This window comes from Oncorhynchus masou, chromosome 20, assembly GCF_036934945.1.
Source record: "Oncorhynchus masou masou isolate Uvic2021 chromosome 20, UVic_Omas_1.1, whole genome shotgun sequence".
Taxonomy (NCBI): domain Eukaryota; kingdom Metazoa; phylum Chordata; class Actinopteri; order Salmoniformes; family Salmonidae; genus Oncorhynchus; species Oncorhynchus masou.
Window position 1 is genome coordinate 9,982,466 of NC_088231.1, and position 17,898 is coordinate 10,000,363.

The 17,898-nt window shown below is 41.4% G+C and overlaps 2 protein-coding genes and 1 long non-coding RNA gene across 4 annotated transcripts; 1 reads left to right on the forward strand and 2 right to left on the reverse strand.

Annotated features, from left to right (window-relative positions):
* Window positions 1–1,865: 1,865 nt before the first annotated feature.
* On the reverse strand, window positions 1,866–7,625 carry LOC135506913 (protein glass-like). Of its 2 annotated transcripts, XM_064926344.1 has the most exons (4): window positions 6,959–7,587; window positions 6,185–6,324; window positions 5,815–5,979; window positions 1,866–5,732 (listed from the first exon to the last, which is right to left on the reverse strand). In XM_064926344.1, exons 1-4 carry the CDS (start codon window positions 7,224–7,226, stop codon window positions 5,613–5,615), a joined length of 693 nt encoding a protein of 230 aa, XP_064782416.1. In that variant the 5' UTR covers window positions 7,227–7,587; the 3' UTR covers window positions 1,866–5,612. The 2 variants fall into 2 exon arrangements, with proteins under 2 accessions (XP_064782416.1, XP_064782415.1); XM_064926343.1 differs by having other exon boundaries at window positions 1,866–5,979; window positions 6,959–7,625.
* On the forward strand, window positions 7,192–9,338 carry LOC135506917 (uncharacterized). Its single transcript, XR_010450577.1, has 3 exons — window positions 7,192–7,281; window positions 8,149–8,259; window positions 8,857–9,338. It is a non-coding gene; the product is annotated as an uncharacterized LOC135506917 (long non-coding RNA).
* On the reverse strand, window positions 9,203–16,476 carry LOC135506910 (zinc finger protein with KRAB and SCAN domains 3-like). Its single transcript, XM_064926339.1, has 3 exons — window positions 16,215–16,476; window positions 14,921–15,051; window positions 9,203–13,189 (listed from the first exon to the last, which is right to left on the reverse strand). Exons 1-3 carry the CDS (start codon window positions 16,474–16,476, stop codon window positions 12,020–12,022), a joined length of 1,563 nt encoding a protein of 520 aa, XP_064782411.1. The 3' UTR covers window positions 9,203–12,019.
* Between the last annotated feature and the right edge of the window lie 1,422 nt (window positions 16,477–17,898).

Here is a 17,898-nt window from a genome sequence, read left to right on the forward strand (position 1 = left end):
TGATAGATCCTATAGAAGGCAGTCTCTCTAAATCACAACTATAGGAGCAGGATGGAGCATCGCTAGTCTGTGTCTGTTCTCTCCCGCCTCATATGGACACCTTCCCGTCCCCGCAGACCAAATCTATGCCTCGCCCTGGTCTCAGCCAGTCTGTTGACGTGGAGACAAATTATTATTATATATATTTTTTTAACTGTCTGTTTTTGGTTGTGGTTAACAGTGTCGTTCCCCAGCCCAGAATTGAGGACACTGTCCCATCCACTGACCTACAATATGTCATCTCTGGTCCTAGCCTGATCAGTGATGTTGTCCCCTGAGCCTTTGGCTGCACTCGTCTGAGTCTGGGAATCCATGATGGCCACCCAGTCTCCTCTGTCAGCCTCCAGCCAACCACTTGCAAGAAGAAGTTAGAAAATAGACTTTACAAACATGGCAGAAAACTTTACATATGAAGTTTTTTTTAACCTGGTCAAGTTAATACATTATGTAAGTTGTATTGATTTGATTTTATGAATGAAGAAAACACTATAGACAGATGCATCACTATTACCATTGAAGATCTATTACTGTATGTCGGCTTATGTATTTCTCTCTTACCTTGCTCCCCCATCTTTAGTCCACTCAGCAGGTCAATGCTCTCTGGTCCGTCTTCTATAAACTCCTCTTTCACTAACAGCAGATCAGGCTTCCCATCCTCCATGTCTACTGACTGTAAAAGCTACAGAGTGAGAGGATGTTGGATCAAGAAATCTGATATGAGCAACCTGCTATGGAATATCTTTTGATTGAGCAATTAGGGATTGCTATGAGAACTATGCAGTTAATTTGATACTATGCAAAAGTGTTAGTTGATTTGATTACTTTACACTCTTTAATGGTTCACAAGTGTTGCAGTGGTCTAAGGAACTGCATCTCAGTGCTAGAGGCATCACTACAGACCCTGGTTCGATCCCAGGCTGTTTCACAACTGGCTGTGATCGGGGGTCCCATAGGTGCGGCGCACAATTGGCCCAGCGTCGTCTGGGTTAGGGTAGGGTTTGGCCGGGGTAGGGTGTCGTAAAATAAGAATTTTTTCTTAAATAACTTGTCTAGTTAAATAAAAATGGTTTGATAATTCAAAGGCATGGTCCAAAAATTAAGACAAAATTAATCAATAGCTGGGCCCGTATCCACAAAACAATCTCAGAGTAGGATTGCTGATCTAGGATATTTACATATAATCTTATTCATTTTGATCTAAAAGGCAAAACTGATCCGAGATCAGCACTCCTACTCTGAGGCTTTGTGGATACGAGCTCTGACCTAATACCATATAGACAGTAGTTCACAGTGGGCTCACCTCAGTGAGACTGTGTGTGGTCATGTGTTGCTCAGCTGGTTCCTCTGTGGGTTCAGGAGGTGTCGTATGGTTGTCCTCCATGACCATGGTCCCCTCAGGGTCCCCCAGACCCTCCTCATACCACTCCTCCTTCACCAGCAGCACCTCTGGACCCTCCTCCTCCTGGATGAAAGGTGATACAGATTACACAGACATACACTCCCTCAGGTATGTACACACAGATAATAAACACACTTTCAACATGGAGTGTTTACCCATCCCCACTATGTTTGAGTCCTATACTGTAGTTACAATTTCATTTCAACCCATCATAGTGGACATAAATACGTAGGTAAAATCAAGTCAGCTATAATAAGTAAAGTCATCATCAGACAAACCTGACTAAACTATTTTGACGTGTACAGTAGGTGTGTAGGTGTATTTAGTAAGTGTATATTGGTAATAAAGTGATGTTGGGTGTATGCAGAATAGGGTGAGATCAGATTTATACTAAAGAGAGTCTCAATGAATGTCTTAGAATGTAAAGTCCAATTTTGTGTTTATTAAACAGAAACAAGTTTTAAATACACCATATGAAAACCACACGTCTCAACAACAAATCTGCATTAATTTTCTGTTAGAGATCGGGCTACTTTTTTCAACATTCTGTTAAAAATCGCGCAACATTTCAACGTCCTGCTACTCATGCCAGGAATATAGTATATGCATATGATTAGTATGTGTGCATAGAAAACACTCTGAAGTTTCTAAAACTGGTTCAATGATGTCTGTGACTATAACAGAGCGTGTTTCGTGGTCAAAATCGCAAGGAAACCTGATCACAAAATCGACGAAGAAAAAATCAATCCGCCAGTCTCTGTATTGTCTATTGCAAGGCATAATAGATAAGGATGGGCTTACAGTTCCTACATCTTCCACACGATGTCGCCAGTGTTGTGAATTCATATGTCATATGAGTAATAGGCACTTCCTTTCGTCGGGTACACAGCAGGAAAAAATGGAAGGGGGAAAGTGGACTACGTTTTCCAAACTTGTTGCTATTGTATACAGATCGCTCCGTGATCAATTTGATAGTTTATTAACGTTTACTAATACCTAAAGTTACCTAAGTGTTTTGTCAAAGTTTATAGGCAACTTTTTTAATTGTAAAAAATAACGTTGCGTTTAAAAACTGTGTTTTTCCTAGATCTGACAGTCTTCATAAATGGACATTTTGGGTATACAAGGACCGATTTAATTGAAAAAAAGACCCAATTGTGATGTTTATGGGACATATAGGAGTGCCAACAAAGAAGCTCGTCAAAGGTAATGAATGTTTTATATTTTATTTCTGCGTTTTGTGTAGCGCCGGCTACGCTAATTATTTTGTTTACGTCCCCTTCTGGTATTTCGGGGTGTTGCATGCTATCAGATAATAGCTTCTCATTCTTTCGCTGAAAAGCATTTTAAAAATCTGACTTGTTGGCTAGATTCACAACGAGTGTAGCTTCAATTGAGTACCCTGCATGTGAGTTTTAATGAACGTTTGAGTTTTAACGAGTGCTATTAGCATTTGGCGTAGTGCATTTGCATTTATTGTTGGCAAGGTGGGACGCTTGCGTGTCGGGTTGCCCAGAGAGGTTCTCATTAAAAGTGTCTCAGGAATTTTTGGGGTATTTCAACGGCATTTGAACAGCAGTCTACACAGTGCAAGCACAATATAAAAATTAAGTGCGGCCTTCACACCCCTTTATCCACATTTTGTGGTGTTACAAAGTGGGATTAAAATTGATTTAATTTTTGGTCAACGATCTACACAAAATACTCTGAAAGTGGAAGAAAAATTATACATTTGTAAAAAAACAACATCTTGATTATAAGTATTCAACCCGAGTCAAAACATGTTAGAATCCCCTTTGACAGCGATTTACAGCTGTGAGTCTTTGTGGGTAAGTCCTTATTACGAGCTTTGTACACCTGGATTGTACAATATTTACACATTATTCTTACTTTTTTTTTTTTTAAGTCAAAACTGATACTAAGCCACTCAGGAACATTCAATGTTGTCTTGGTATGCAACGCCAGTGTATATTTGGTCTTGTGTTTTAGGTAATTGTCCTGCTGAAAGGTGAATTAATCTCCCAGTGTCTATTGGAAAGCAGACTGACCCAGGTTTTCCTCTTGGATTTTGCCTGTGCTTAGCTTTTTCGTTTATTTTTATGATTAAAAAAAAACTCCCTAGTCCTTGCCAATGACAAGCACACCCATAACTTGATGCAGCCACCACCATGCTTGAAAATATGAAGAGTCATACTCACTGATGTGTTGGTTTGCCCCAAACAACGCTTTGTATTTCGGACATAAAGTTAATTTCTTTGCTACATTTTTTGCAGTTTTACTTTAGTGCCTTTGGGGGTTTTTTTTAAAAATATTTAAAAAAAATATTTTTCTTCTGTACAGGCTTCCTTCTTTTCACTCTGTCAATTAGGTTAGTGTTGTAGAGTAACTACAAAGTTCTTGATTCATCCTGAGTTTTCTCCTATCACAGCCATTAAACTCTGTAACTGTTTTAAAGTCACCATTGGCCTCATGGTGAAATCCCTGAGTGGTTTCCTTCCTTTCCGGCAACAGAGTTAGGAAGGGCTTCTGTATCTTTGTAGTAACTGGGTGTATTGATATACCATCCAAAGTGTAATTAATAACTACACCATTTTCAAAGGGATATTCAATGCCTGCTTTTTTATTTTACCTATCTACCAATAGGTGCCCTTCATTCAGAGGCATTGGAAATCTACCTGGTCTTGAATCTGTGTTTGAAATTCACTGCTCGACTGAGGGACCTTACATATATCTGTAGGTATGGGGTACAGAGATGAGGTAGTCATTCAAAAATCATGTTAACTATGCAACTTAAGTGACGTTTTTACTCCTGAACTTATTTAGGCTTGCCATAACAAAGGGGTTGAATACTTACGGCCTCAAGACATTTCAGCTTTTAATTTTTTTATTAATTTGTAAAAAATGTCTAAAAACATAATTCCACTTTGACATCATGGGATATTGTGCGTAGGCCAGTAACACAACAAAATGAGGAAAACGTCAACTGGTGTGAATACTTTCTGAAGGCAATGTAATTATGTGTATCACACAATGCCTAAATGCAATATTCTACCCAGGAATATGCAACACTGAAATGTTATTCTGACAACAATGAAAATTAACCTTTGTCTTTAAAGGAAGACTCAGCGTTATGAGGTTGCCACGAGCAGAACCCCAGATATTGTGATGAGCGTGATGCTAGACTTTGCTTTCACAGTCACACAGTATCTGCGCATGTACATGAGTTCGCTTCACGCTGCTACAACATGGTAGCCGCAGGACCAAAACATCAGAAATTTAGCCTTGTGCTTCAACGCTCTTAGTTGTTGTAGAAATTGACCCACTACTGCTGTTTACTTTGTGCATCTCGCTGTGTCTAACCTTCATTGCAGGGTTTGATCTAAACAAACTTTCTATGTTATAGTGTGGAATGTTTTTTCTGCTGGTGTATCCTGAGGTAGCTCCTCTCTGGGAATCTCTTCCTGCAGTGCGTACAGGCGCTATGGCCTCTCTCCTGTGTGGATCTTCAGGTGCGTCTTCAGCAGGTGTTGGCGGGAGAACCTCTTCTCGCACTGTGGGCAGCTGTAGGGTTTCTCCCCTGTGTGGACCCTTTGGTGCCTCTTCAGGCTGCCAGACTGAGCGAAGCACATGTGACATTGGGGGCAGCTGTAGGGTTTCTCTCCTGTGTGGATTCTCTGGTGGATTTCCACATTCTGGGAGCAGCTGAAGCCTTTCTTACAGAACATGCAGAGGAACCGTTTCTCTTTACTATTGCCTGATATTGCTCCCCGAGCCTTGGCCCTTTGGCCCTTTGAGTTCAATATCTGTGAATCGGAAGGACTCATCGACGTGGACACTGAGTCGCATTCCCTGAATGTGTGTGTAGGGGAGTGGGTCTCAACATTTGGATGTGTCTCTAAGCTTTCCCTGTAATATAAGAAATCTCTGCCTTGTGAGTGTCTGTTTCCTAGGTGACTATCTGCAATCCATGTGGGAGGAACGACACCCTCCACTTTCACCTCATCTATCACTATAACCTCCCCTTTCTTAGCTAGGCACCCTTCAGAGTATACACTACTACTATACCGGTTCCAGTCCCCTCTAGACAGATCAGTCTGTGTCTCTAAACCCAAGGTCATGTTGCCAGGGTCCGTCTCTGTAGTGTAAGAACAAGACGGATCATCACCACTAGTGTCTATCGAGTCAACTCCACGGCAATGAACCATCCTCTGGCTCTGGTGAAATACCGGTAAGTACTCTGAACCGGGAGCAGGAGGACAGCCCAGTCTCCCCGGGTCTGATCTGTGGTCAAAACCTGTGTGTAAGAGCCTGTGTGTTAAATTTAAAGTCTTGGTGTCGGTCTCTGACTTGAGGACGGCGTTCTGTGTTCCGCTGACCTCCCTGACGCTGGGTCGGTTCCTGGGAGATGTTGGGGCACTGGTGGGGTCCTCTATGCTTACAGGGGGCGCTCCAGTCTGGATGGCTCTGCTGTGCTGTGGGTCCTTCTCTCCTTCAGACCTCTCCTGCTTGACCCCAGGGCCTGCAGCCTCTGCATCTGCAGACTGACACAAGAAGAGAGTTTATTACCGGTACATGAGTTGAATTGGATAACAATGTCGTAGGGAAGTCTCACAAGCTCCCCTATGGCAAATATATAAGGATGTACATGTAAGCAAGTGAATAGCTGAGGAGAGCCTTCCGGTAGTAAACGGCCACATTTGATTTTCAAAGGGATTGTAATTTTTAATGCAACACTATTACACTAACCTCTATTACGATAACGTGCTGGGTTGAGGTTCCACTCCCCTCAACAGTGATTGGTTGGTCATCTCTCCAAGTATTGTGTCTCGCTGCCTTCACAAAGCTCCTGTGCCCTCCAGTGAGACGTCCTTCACCTGAAACAGTGACTGGGGGAAAAGAGGTGGTTAGGTACTGTCAATGGTATTTTGTACACTATTGATACTGTCTAGAATTGGCAGGGATGTAAGGTAACACTTTCATAACTTCCTGATATACTATTTATTGATCAATGTATTATGTTCCATGCATCACATTGTTTTCATTGAGTAAATAATAGGAAATGCAGAACATGAACAATCTGGTTAGAATATGATGCTGGGCCAATTGTGCACCACCTTCTGGGAGAGGCTGAATAGTGAAGTGATTTTCCACAGTTCAACAATAAGATCTACAACTCTAATATTTCTGCAAACTCTTCACAATTGTAATCTGTGGGTATCACCGAGTAGGCTGGTACCCCATTTCATGGACCCAGAATCCAGAAGTAAGGCTGTATGTACACTGCAATATAATAACGCCCCAATTTAATTCTGTAGTCTATACATCCAGTGCGATTTCAACAGATTTGTACTTTGTCAAATTATCATAACATTACAACCTGGTATAGCATTATCTATTGTGGCATGATTCCACTATTTTTATCCGTTTGAATGGGTTACTTTTATTTGAATGCGATCCGCCGATTCCACTATTGTTTTGCACGCTAATGTTGTTCACCACACACTGGTATGCAAACTGTACCTCTTGACATTTCTCTGTTTCGGTCTGGGATCTTGACACGGCTGGCGAGGACGCGCTCCCGCGTTGTCCTCTCTGCGCGCTCCCTTGCCACCTTCAGTTCCAGTAGTTTCCTTCGCAAAACCCTGTTTTCTTTCTGGCTTTGCGTTATTTCCAAACGAAACACTGCATAGTCGTCGTCTACGAGTTTACAGAGCTCAGCTACAGCTGCATTCGCTAACACCTCCATGACGGAGGCTATTTGAGTGTGAAAAACCATACGGTTATCCATTGTTCACTAGCGTTACCGAGATCACGTCTCCAACGCTTATTAAACACTACACGCTGTAAGTATGTGATGCTGTCCAGTTAAATCAGTCATATTTTGAGTTTCAGGGTGTTAACACAAGTATAAATAACAATGAATGCTAAAGTGGAAATTGTTCTTTGTCACTGTTCACTTTCTGTTTACTTCTTCGTGTGAGTTTCCGGTAGACTGGACGCTGTGTTGGTTATTGTTTCCTTTCACAGGTCGGAGTGTGAATTGCACATTGTCACAAAAAAAATAAGGGGAAATGGAGAAAATAAATTGCACCACCATCTAACCCACGCATTTTATACACCACTATATCCCAAAAAACTCACCACCCCTATCCCAGTACTCTAGTCCTCCCAGATCTTACTCCAGGACAACTGGGAGGATGGGACAGACCCCTTTCTTAAAACCCCCTTTAGATCTTCTGCTCTAAAATCTCTTACACTCATATCTCTGCTGCTGCCACTGTCAAATCTGTTTTCTGGGATTTACGCTCTATCAGTGCAGTATAATTAATAACCATAGCAACAAAAAAAACATTAAATCTTACCTAACTAAAACTCATCAGCTGGAAAGATTTGGCATCCTGTAGTGCATGGCTTTACATCATTGTAAAGAAGCTAGCTATCTAGCTACAGTAGACACCTAAGTTAGCTAGCTAAAGTAGCAAGGCTAATTGAGGCTATTCCGCTGCTATTCCGTCCATTCATAAGTAGTAGCGATCTTCAAGGACAAAAACAAAAAAACTTTGCTTCGCCAACCGAGAGAAGCAGGACCAAGATCTTCTCTTCGAAGTGCAAATCTAGTTTGAAAATACCCAGCTAGTGGTGCGTCAGATGCTCATTCATTTGTTTTGCCTGAAACAATCAAGTTATTCACTAAACATTCTTCTCTCCAGATACACAAGGTGACATCGCTTTAAGACTTCTGCCAGTCTACCAGCTAGGCAGGAAGACATTCGCGACCAAGCTTCACTGAGACCAGAAAGTCCTTCATTTACTTGCAGCCTGTAAGTTTAAATAGTGGATCGGCCTAGGAAGATTGATGGGGAAATTAGATGATAGCATTTGTAAACCTTGAATGAAAGGAACAGCATTCCAAAATATGTTATGCATCACTGCACTCCTAGACATTAGGTAGGTTTCCATTCAATTTGAGACAGATTTTCATTACGAATATACAATCTGCATGAAACAATATGCGCATTTTCCCACCGGTGATACGTTTCCATCAGTCTTTTTGCAGATGAAAAAATAACTTTTGCTGTTAAATTCCCATGTACCGAATACAAATAAATACAAGTTAAATGTGTTTCCATCACATTTTCAACTCTACTGATGGTTTTGTCACAACTGTTAAAATAGTAAATGTGCCCACTCTGGTCTTGGCATATTCGCTCTAGCTTACAGCTCGCACATACAGTGGAGGTTGGCTATCTACATTATGAGATTATTATGGATAAGAGCGATATTATTTGTCAAACGGCAGCCAAGCATCAATCGTGTCACCAGAATAAGACCCTCGATATTTATTGGAAAGGAGTATCTTGCACATTCACCACCATGTGAAGTTCATAATTTATTTAATCTGTCTCCATGCTTTCCAGAGGAGTTTCCATTTAGCTTGGCAAATTTGTCAGAGGATGGGCAGGGGGGGAGAGAGAGAGAACAAGAGAGGAATATCCTGGAGTGCTGGATATGAGGGAGGATGTAAAGGATGCATTGAATGCACCATTTACCATGGCAGAGATGAAAAGGACAATAGGTAAGGCTGGGTTAACTTCAACTGGGAAAGATGAGGTGTGCTATGTTAAGTTGTCCCATCTTAGTGATGAGGCACTGGCTAAGGTTTTGGTGTTGTACAACAAAATCAAATTTAATTTGTCACATGCGCTGAATACAACAGGTGTAGGTAGACCTTACAAGCCCTTAACCAACAATGCGGTTAAGAAAATACCCCCAAAAAGAGAAGAATAACAAATTATTAAAGAGCAGCGGTAAATAACAATAGCGGGGCTATATACAGGGGTTACCGGTACAGAGTCAATGTGCAGGGATACCGGTGTCGAGGTAACATGTACATGTAGGTACAGTTATTAAAGTTACTATACATAGAGAATAACAGAGTAGCAGAAGCGTTCCGGGGGGGGCAATGCCAATAGTCTGGGTAGCCATTTGATTAGCTGTTCATGAGGCTTATGGCTTGGGGGTAGAAGCTATTGAGGAGCCTCTTGGACATAGACTTGGCTGGAGTCTGACAATTCTTAGGGCCTTCATCTGACACCGCCTGGTATAGAGGTCCTGGTTGGCCCCGGTGATGTACTGGGCTGTACGCGCTACCCTCTGTAGTGCCTTGTGGTCGGAGGCTTAGCAGTTGCCATACCAGGGAGTGATGCAACCCGTCAGGATGCTCTCGATGGTTCAGCTGTAAAACCTTTTGAGGATCTGAGGACCCATGCCAAATCTTTTCAGTCTCCTGAGGGGGAATAGTTTTTTTTGTGCCTTCTCCACAGTGTGGGAGGAGGGGAAACTACCAGGCAGTTGGAAGGAGGCAGTAGTGGTACCAATCCGGAAGCCAGGGAAGGACCCAACAAGCTATCGGCCAATAGCTTTAACATCATATGTATGTAAGATTATGGAACATATGATTACAGAGGCTAACTTACTTCCGGGAGAGCAGGGGGCTACGATTGCCACATCAGAGTGGGTTCAGGAAGGGGAACTATGGATCCAGTGCTCTACTTAGAAGCAGAGGTCAGGAAGTCTCAGGTGAACAAGGAGACTGTAGTAGCTGTCTTTTTTGATGTGGAGAAAGCGTATGTTATGTGGAAGGAGGGGTTGTTAATCAAGCTTGACATTATGTGGGTAGGAGGAAGAAATTACACTACTGTTTATGTTTGGGGTCACTTAGAAATGTCCTTGTTTTTGAAAGAAAAGCACATTTTTGTCCATTAAAATAATATCAAATTGATCAGAAATACAGTGTTGACATTGTTAATGTAGTAAATGACTTTTGTTGCTGGAAACGGGTGATTTTTAATGGAATATCTACATAGGTGTACATAGGTGTCCAATGGCACGTTGTGTTAGCTAATCCAAGTTTATCATTTTAAAAAGGCAATTGATCATAAGAAAACCCTTTTGCAATTATGTTAGCACAGCTGAAAACTGTTCTGATTAAAGAAGCAATAAAACTGGCCTTCTTTAGACTAGTTGAGTATCTGGAGCATCGGCATGTGGCTTCGATTACAGGCTCAAAGCGGCCAGAAACAAAGAACTTTCTTCTGAAACTCGTCAGTCTATTATTGTTCTGAGAAATTAAGGCTATTCCATGCGGGAAATTGCCAAAAAATGGAAGATCTCGTACAACGCTGTGTACTACTCCCTTCACAGAACAGCACAAACAGGCTTTAAATAGAATAGAAAGAAGAGTGGGAGGCCCCGGTGCACAACTGAGCAAGAGTACAAGTACATTAGAGTGTCATGAAACAGAAGCCAGTCTCAACATCAACAGTGAAGAGCCGACTCCGGGATGCTGGCCTTCAAATTACAGGAGGAGGTAGATTTATAAATACTTTTCTTGGTATTAACTATATTTTTGTCCAGTTAGTGCAAGTTATCTCAATATATTTAGTATTGTTTTATCTAAAAAAATAACTTAATGTTTCACAATTTGGATTTTTATGAAATTTCACTGAGGATGGTCCTCCATTTCCTCCTCAAACAAGCCTCCACTGCTGCATAAACTGGCAACATTATTTGATAACTGGTTAGATGGCATTATGCTTTCCCAAAACTTTGGTCTACATTAATGTAGCTGGAAGTTAGGTGTTGATAGCAACTGGCTGACTCATGCAGTGCTAACGTTAGCCAGTAGTGGAATAAGTAACCAATTGTCACACTTGAGTAAAAGTAAAGATACCTTAATAGAAAATGACTGAAGTAAAAGTGAAGGTCACCCAGTAAAATACTACGGAGTAAAAGTTAAAAAAATATTTGGTATTAAATATACTTAAGTATCAAAAGTAAATGTAATTGCTGAAATATACCTAAGTATCAAAGTATTAAGCAAACCAGACGGCATTTGATTTAATTTTTTTACAGATAGCCAGGGGCACTCTTCATAAGACATAATTCAAAAACAAAGCATTCGTGTTTAGTGAGTCCACAAGATCAGAGGCAGTAGGGATGACCAGGGATGTTCTCTTGATAAGTGTGTGAATTGGACCATTTTCCTCTCCTGCTAAGCATTCAAAATGTAACATACCTTTTGGTTTCAGTGAAAATGTTTGGAGTAAAAAGTACATTATAAGTTGTCCAAAATGTAAAGTACAGATACCCCGAAAACTACCTAAGTAGTACTTTACACCACTGACGTTAGCAGGCTAGTTGGCTAGCAACCTTGCAAGCTGATTTGTAATAATACATTCATAAAGTAAATGTAATTGAAACCAGTAGTAATGAGTGTAAACATTATTGTTTAATATAAAGTTATTTCTGTTGGAGTTTACATTTATAGGGAATAGGCTGGCTTTCCTGGGGCTTCTATATTACGTCACACCCCACGAAAACATCTTCCAGGATGACTTCGGCATTTTTATGGGGTTTATGTAATAACTCGAAAAATTGAAAAGTGAGGTAACTTTGCATTGGGACCTTTGATGTGTATACTAATGCAAATCCATGTTACATTCAGTTATGTTTATGCTACCTACCCTTTAATGCAGGTTTTGATCTAAACTTCAGAAGCTATCAAGTGGAATGATTACTTTATGTTAATAGAGTGGGATGGTTTTTCTGCTGGTGTATCCTGAGGTAGCTCCCCTCTGTGAACTTCTTCCCGCATTGCGTACAAGCAAACTGCTTCTCTCCTGTGTGTACCTTCAGGTGTATCTTCAGATTGTCCTGGCGGGAGAACCTCTTCTCACACTGGGGGCAGCTGTAGGGTTTCTCCCCTGTGTGGACCCTCTGGTGTCTCTTGAGGTCACGAGCCTGGGCGAAGCGCATATGACATTGTGTACAGCTGTAGGGTTTTACCCCTGTGTGGACCCTCTGGTGCATCTCCACCTTCTGGAGGCAGCTGAATCCTTTATTACAGAACATGCAGAGGAACCGTTTCTCTTTACCATTACCTGATGTGGCTCCCTCTCCCTGAGCCTGGGCTCTTGCTCTGTCGTTTGAGTTCAATACCTGATCGAAAAGGATGCGGCCTTGTGAATCGGAAGGCTCCATCAACGTGGACACTGGGTCGCGATCCCTGAGCGAATGTAAAGGGGATTGGATTGCAACATTTGGATTGGTCTCTAAGCGTTCCCTGTAATCTAAGAAATCTCTACCCTGGGACTGTCCGTCTCCTAGGTGACCATCTGCATTCCATGTGGGAGGAACGTCGCCCTCCACTTTCACAGTCACCTCATCTACCACCATAACCTCCACTTTCTTGTCCTGGCACCCTTCAGAGTATACACTACTACTGTACCGGTTCCAGTCCGCTCTAGACAGATCGGTCTGTGTCTCTAAGCCCAAGGATATGTTGCTAGCGTCCATCTCTGTAGTGTAAGAACAAGACAGATCCTCACCGCCAGTGTCTAGAGCGTCACCAACATCTCCATGGGAATAAACTGTCCTCTGGCGAAATACCGGTAAGTACTCTGAGCCGGGAGCAGGAGGACAGCCCAGTCTCTCTGGGTCTGATCTGTGGTCATATCCTGTGTGTAAGAGCCTGTGTGTTTCAGTTAAAGTCTCAGTGTTGATCTCTGACGGTGTTCGGTGTTCCACTGACCCGATGCTGCCTCGGATCCTGGGCAGCGCTGGGTCCTCTGTGGCTACCGTGGCAGCTCCAGTCTGTGTCTCGCTTCTGTGTGGTGGGTCCTCTCTTTCAGTTTTCTCCTGCTTGACCAGAGACGATCCTCCAGGACCTGCAGCCTCTGCATCTGCAGACTGACAAGAAGAGAGGTGGTACAGGAGTCTAATTGGATAACAACATCGTAGGAAAGTCTCACAAGCTCCCATACCCTCCTGAGACCCAGCAATTCATTTTTATGATCTTTAATGGACATTAGTTTTTGATTGTATCGCTAAGGCCATACATGCCACTGTGTCAGGTCCTGTTGTACCTATGAGAGGTGCCACCTTCATAATTCTTTCTTTCTTGTGTGTAATTGTGTAATTATAATTTGAGTTTGATATTCAAATTGTTTCTAACAGGTCAGGAATAGTGAAAGTTTTCAGAGCAGTGGAATAATTTTCACATGATAAGATCTAAATAAGAGCTTGTTAATAAATATTGTCTGTTCATATTTACTATCAATTGAGTCATAAATGGCCACTACAGATCACATACAATAGAAAAATATGAATATAACTTTTTTATTTGTTTTTGCACCCCAAATGCATTTATTTTTATTTTTTATGTCAAAATGTATGGATCTCTGGGGGTTATGGCAGATAAATGTGGATGTACATTTCAGTTCGCTGCAGCTACTGACTGGAACGAGCGGCAACAAATATTCGAACTGGACAGTTAACTCAATTCTTCATTCAAAGATAACATCATGGACACTGACAATTGTGGCTGCTTTGTGTGATGTATTGTTGTCTGTACCTTCTTGACCTTTGTGCTGTTGTCTGTGCCCAATAATGTTTGTACCATGTTGTTGTCATGTTGTGTTGCTGCCATGCTATGTTGTCGTCTTAGGTCTCTCTTTATGTAGTGTTGTCTCTTGTCGTGATGTGTATTTTGTCCTATATTTATTTTATATCCCAGCCCCCTTCCTTGCAGGAGGCTTTTGGTAGGCTGTCATTGTAAATAAGAATTTGTTCTTAACTTGCCTAGTTAAAAAAAAGATTAATATATATATATTTTTAAGTGAATAGCTTAGGGTAGTGATGGGCATTTGAAATGATTTCACTATTTTAATAATATTATATTTTTAGGATATCCGGATTCATGCGTTTTAAAGAATGTATTTTTATTGGTTTACTTCAATGGAGATTTGAGAGAAGGTGCGCTATGCTAAGGGTGAGAGAAGAGCAGGGTCCGGTGTGTGTAGCACTGAGGGAGAAAGAGAAAGTAGCCAAACCAACTCGTGCTAGTGAGAGAAACTTGTGTGTTGCCAAAGTTTCTGTCATGCCATCCTGTAGTGCATGTAATGACTGCATCATTGTAAAAAAAAGAAGCTAAATTAGCAAGGCAAATTGGGGCTATTTTGCTGTGCTTCCCATTCTTGTTTACAACTCCATTCATATGAAACAGGAGCTGTTGGTTGATCATTGTAGCCTACATCTCATCTAGCCAGCCTAATTCCGTAACTTTAATTCCCTTTTGCATTGAGTAGAAAGCTCCAACTTCACTTACTACACATGGTTCCTCTTGATTGACCGACAATAACAAGCTACACCAGTGTGAAATGTGTGTAAGCTACCAGTGCAGTCTTTTTCATGAGGCACTCTGACATAACAGTTTTAATAAAACGTTGAATGTAATGATCTATCCTTGTAGGCTATGTAGCAGTGTCACATAGATCATTATTTAATTATAGACACCGCCTTAAAAAAAATCTTAAATGAATCTCCCTAATAATCGAATACTAACATCCGTTTGGATATTCAAATAACCATGCCCATCTCTAGCTGAGGGTAGCCTTTCTGAAATAAACTGGCCACACTAACCTCTATCAAGATAACGTGCTGGGTTGAGGTTCCACTCCCCTCATCAACAGTGATTGGTTGGTCATCTATCCATGTGTTGTGTCCCGCTCGCTTCACAAAGCTCCTGTGGCCTCCAGTGAGATGTCCTTCCCCTGAGAGTTATTGTGGGAAAAGAGGTGCTTAGTAGAGCCCGACTGATATAACTAAGTAAATTAATCCAGTGAATTATTGCCTACTATCCAAGAACAAGCTCTCATGGATCCCAAGTGGGGTATACCCAGTTTACAGCACCCCCCCCCCCTGTTTTCAGTTGATGGTACTGACCCCAGTTTGCTCCCTCGTGAACTTAAAAACAAAAAATATAATATTTTATTAATATCAAATCAATACATAAAGCACATGAGGGAACACAAGCATACATAGATTACACACAATAGACAATCGAGCTAGGGGTACAATATCACATTACAATTATATGGAATAATCTGGATATATTGTATAAAAATACCTCTCTGTTTTTAGAATATTGGTTCCGAAATAATATCCTATTGGTGAGCCAACTGGTAAATGCAGAGGGTCTTTTACTCAGTTATAAAGAATTCTTATCACTTTACAAGGTCCCTGTAACACCTAAAGATTTTGCAATTGTTTTAGATGCCATTCCCTCAGGTGTTGCTATGTTATTCAGGAACATGTCAAGACCTGACCCTCAGAGCTCCCTCGTGAACTATAATCTCGATGCTGTTTAATCTAGACACTCTCTAAACGCAAATGCGCCTCACTTGATATATTTTTGGAAACATTTAACTTAAATTTATGCGAGAAATAATATTTCAAATAAAAAATATACACTTACTGTGCACAGTTTAGCAAGTTGCACCTGGCTGTTTTCAAACACTGCCTCGGCTACGACATATCCTCTCACCTTGCGCTCGCATTTCCATTGGACCATTCCACATTTCCTGTGTTTCTCAAAGTACATCCGGGTGCAACTTTGCAAGTGTACATTTTATATTTGAAAAATAATATATTGCTTATATGAAACATTTAGTTGTACTGCTCTAATTACGTTGGTAACCAATTTATAATAGCAATAAGGCTCCTCGGGGGTTTGTGATATATATGTCCAATATACCACGGCTAAGAGCTGTATCCAGGCACTCTGTTGTATATTGGCCATATACCATACCTCTTCGGGCCTTATTGCTTAAATAACCTTTATCGTGTATTTGAATGGGCTAACTAAGACCCAATCCTGGGTAACACATCTGAACATGCGTGCAGAGGATGGGGGCGACAGGCACTGCAAATATACCTCTTGCCATTCCTCTGTATCGGTCGAGGATCTTGACACTACTGGGACTGGCGAGGACGCGCTCCCGTGCCACCTTCAGTTCAAGTAGCTGTAGTTTCCTCTGCAATGCCCTGTTTTCTTTCTGGCTTTGAGATATTTCCAAACGAAACACTGCATATTCGTCGTCTACGAGTTTACAGATCTCTGCAACGGCTGCATTCGCTAGCACCTCCATGATGGAGGCTATTTGAGTGTGAAAAACCACACTGTCACAGTTTGCCATTGTTAACGTCAGCAACTAGCAAACTAGTGTTACGAAGATAACATATGAACAAAGTCCTGTCTCCAACGCGAATTACACACTACCTGTGGTAAGTTTGATGCTGTGCAGTTACATTTGTCATATTTTGAGTTCAGCGTGTTAATAAACGTCGAAATAAAAACGCTAACGGGGAAATTGTTGATCACTGTTCACTTCCGTTTACACTTGAAATGAAATGATCTTATTGGTTGGCGTCATGACTCAAAGGGTGTGGTTAAATGAAGAAGGTACGCGCACTGTTCTTTGAAACATGGTACTGCTCTATATACTGAACGAAAATATAAACGCAACATGAAACAATTTCAAAGATTTGACTGAGTTACAGTTCATATAAGGACATCAGTCAATTGAAATTAATTCATTAGACCCTAATCTATGGATGTCACATGACTCGGAATACAGATCTGTTGGTCACATTAAAAAAAAGGTAGGGGCGTGGATCAGAAAACCAGTCGGTATCTGGTGTTACTACCATTTGCCTACTGCAGCGCGACATCTCCTTTGCATAGAGTTGATCAGAATGTTGATTGGGGCCTGTGGAATGTTGTCCCACTCTTCAATGGCTGTGCGAAGTTGATGGATATTGGCGGGAACTGGAACACGCTGTCATATATGTCGATCCAGAGCATGCTCAATGGGTGACATGTCTGGTGAATATGCAGGCCATGGAAGAACGGGGACATTTTCAGCTTCCAGGAATTGTGTACAGCTTCTACGGTATCTCAGTGCATTCAAATCATGATAAAATGCAATTGTGTTCCTTGTCCATAGCATATACCTGCTCATACCATAACCCCACTGCCACCATGGGGCACTCGGTTCACAACGTTGACATCAGCAACCATGGGCCCACACAACTCCCTTAAATGTGAGGCATATGTGGCATTGTGTTGTGTGACAAAACTGCACATTTTAGAGTGGCATGTTACGTTGTCTGTGGAGACAATATGCCACAAAATGCCACTCTAAAATGTGCAGTTTTGTCACACAACCCAATGCCACAGATGTCTCAAGGTAAGGGGGCGTGCAATTGTCATTCTGACTGCAGGAATGTCTGCCAGGGAATTGAATGTTAATTTCTCTACCATAAGCCACCTCTAATGTTGTTTTAGAGACTTTGGCTGTGCAGCCAACCTGCCACTCATCACCTGTGTGATGATCATGCTGTTTAATCGGCTTCTTGATATGCCACACTGGACAGGTGGCTGGATTATCTTGGCTAAGTAGACATGCTCACTAACAGGGATGTAAACAAATTTGTGCACATCATTTTAAAGAAATAAGCTTTTTGTGCGTATTGTAACATTTCTGGAATATTTATCAACTCATGAAACATGGGACCAACACTTTACATGTTGCGTTTATATTTTTGTTCAGTGTAAA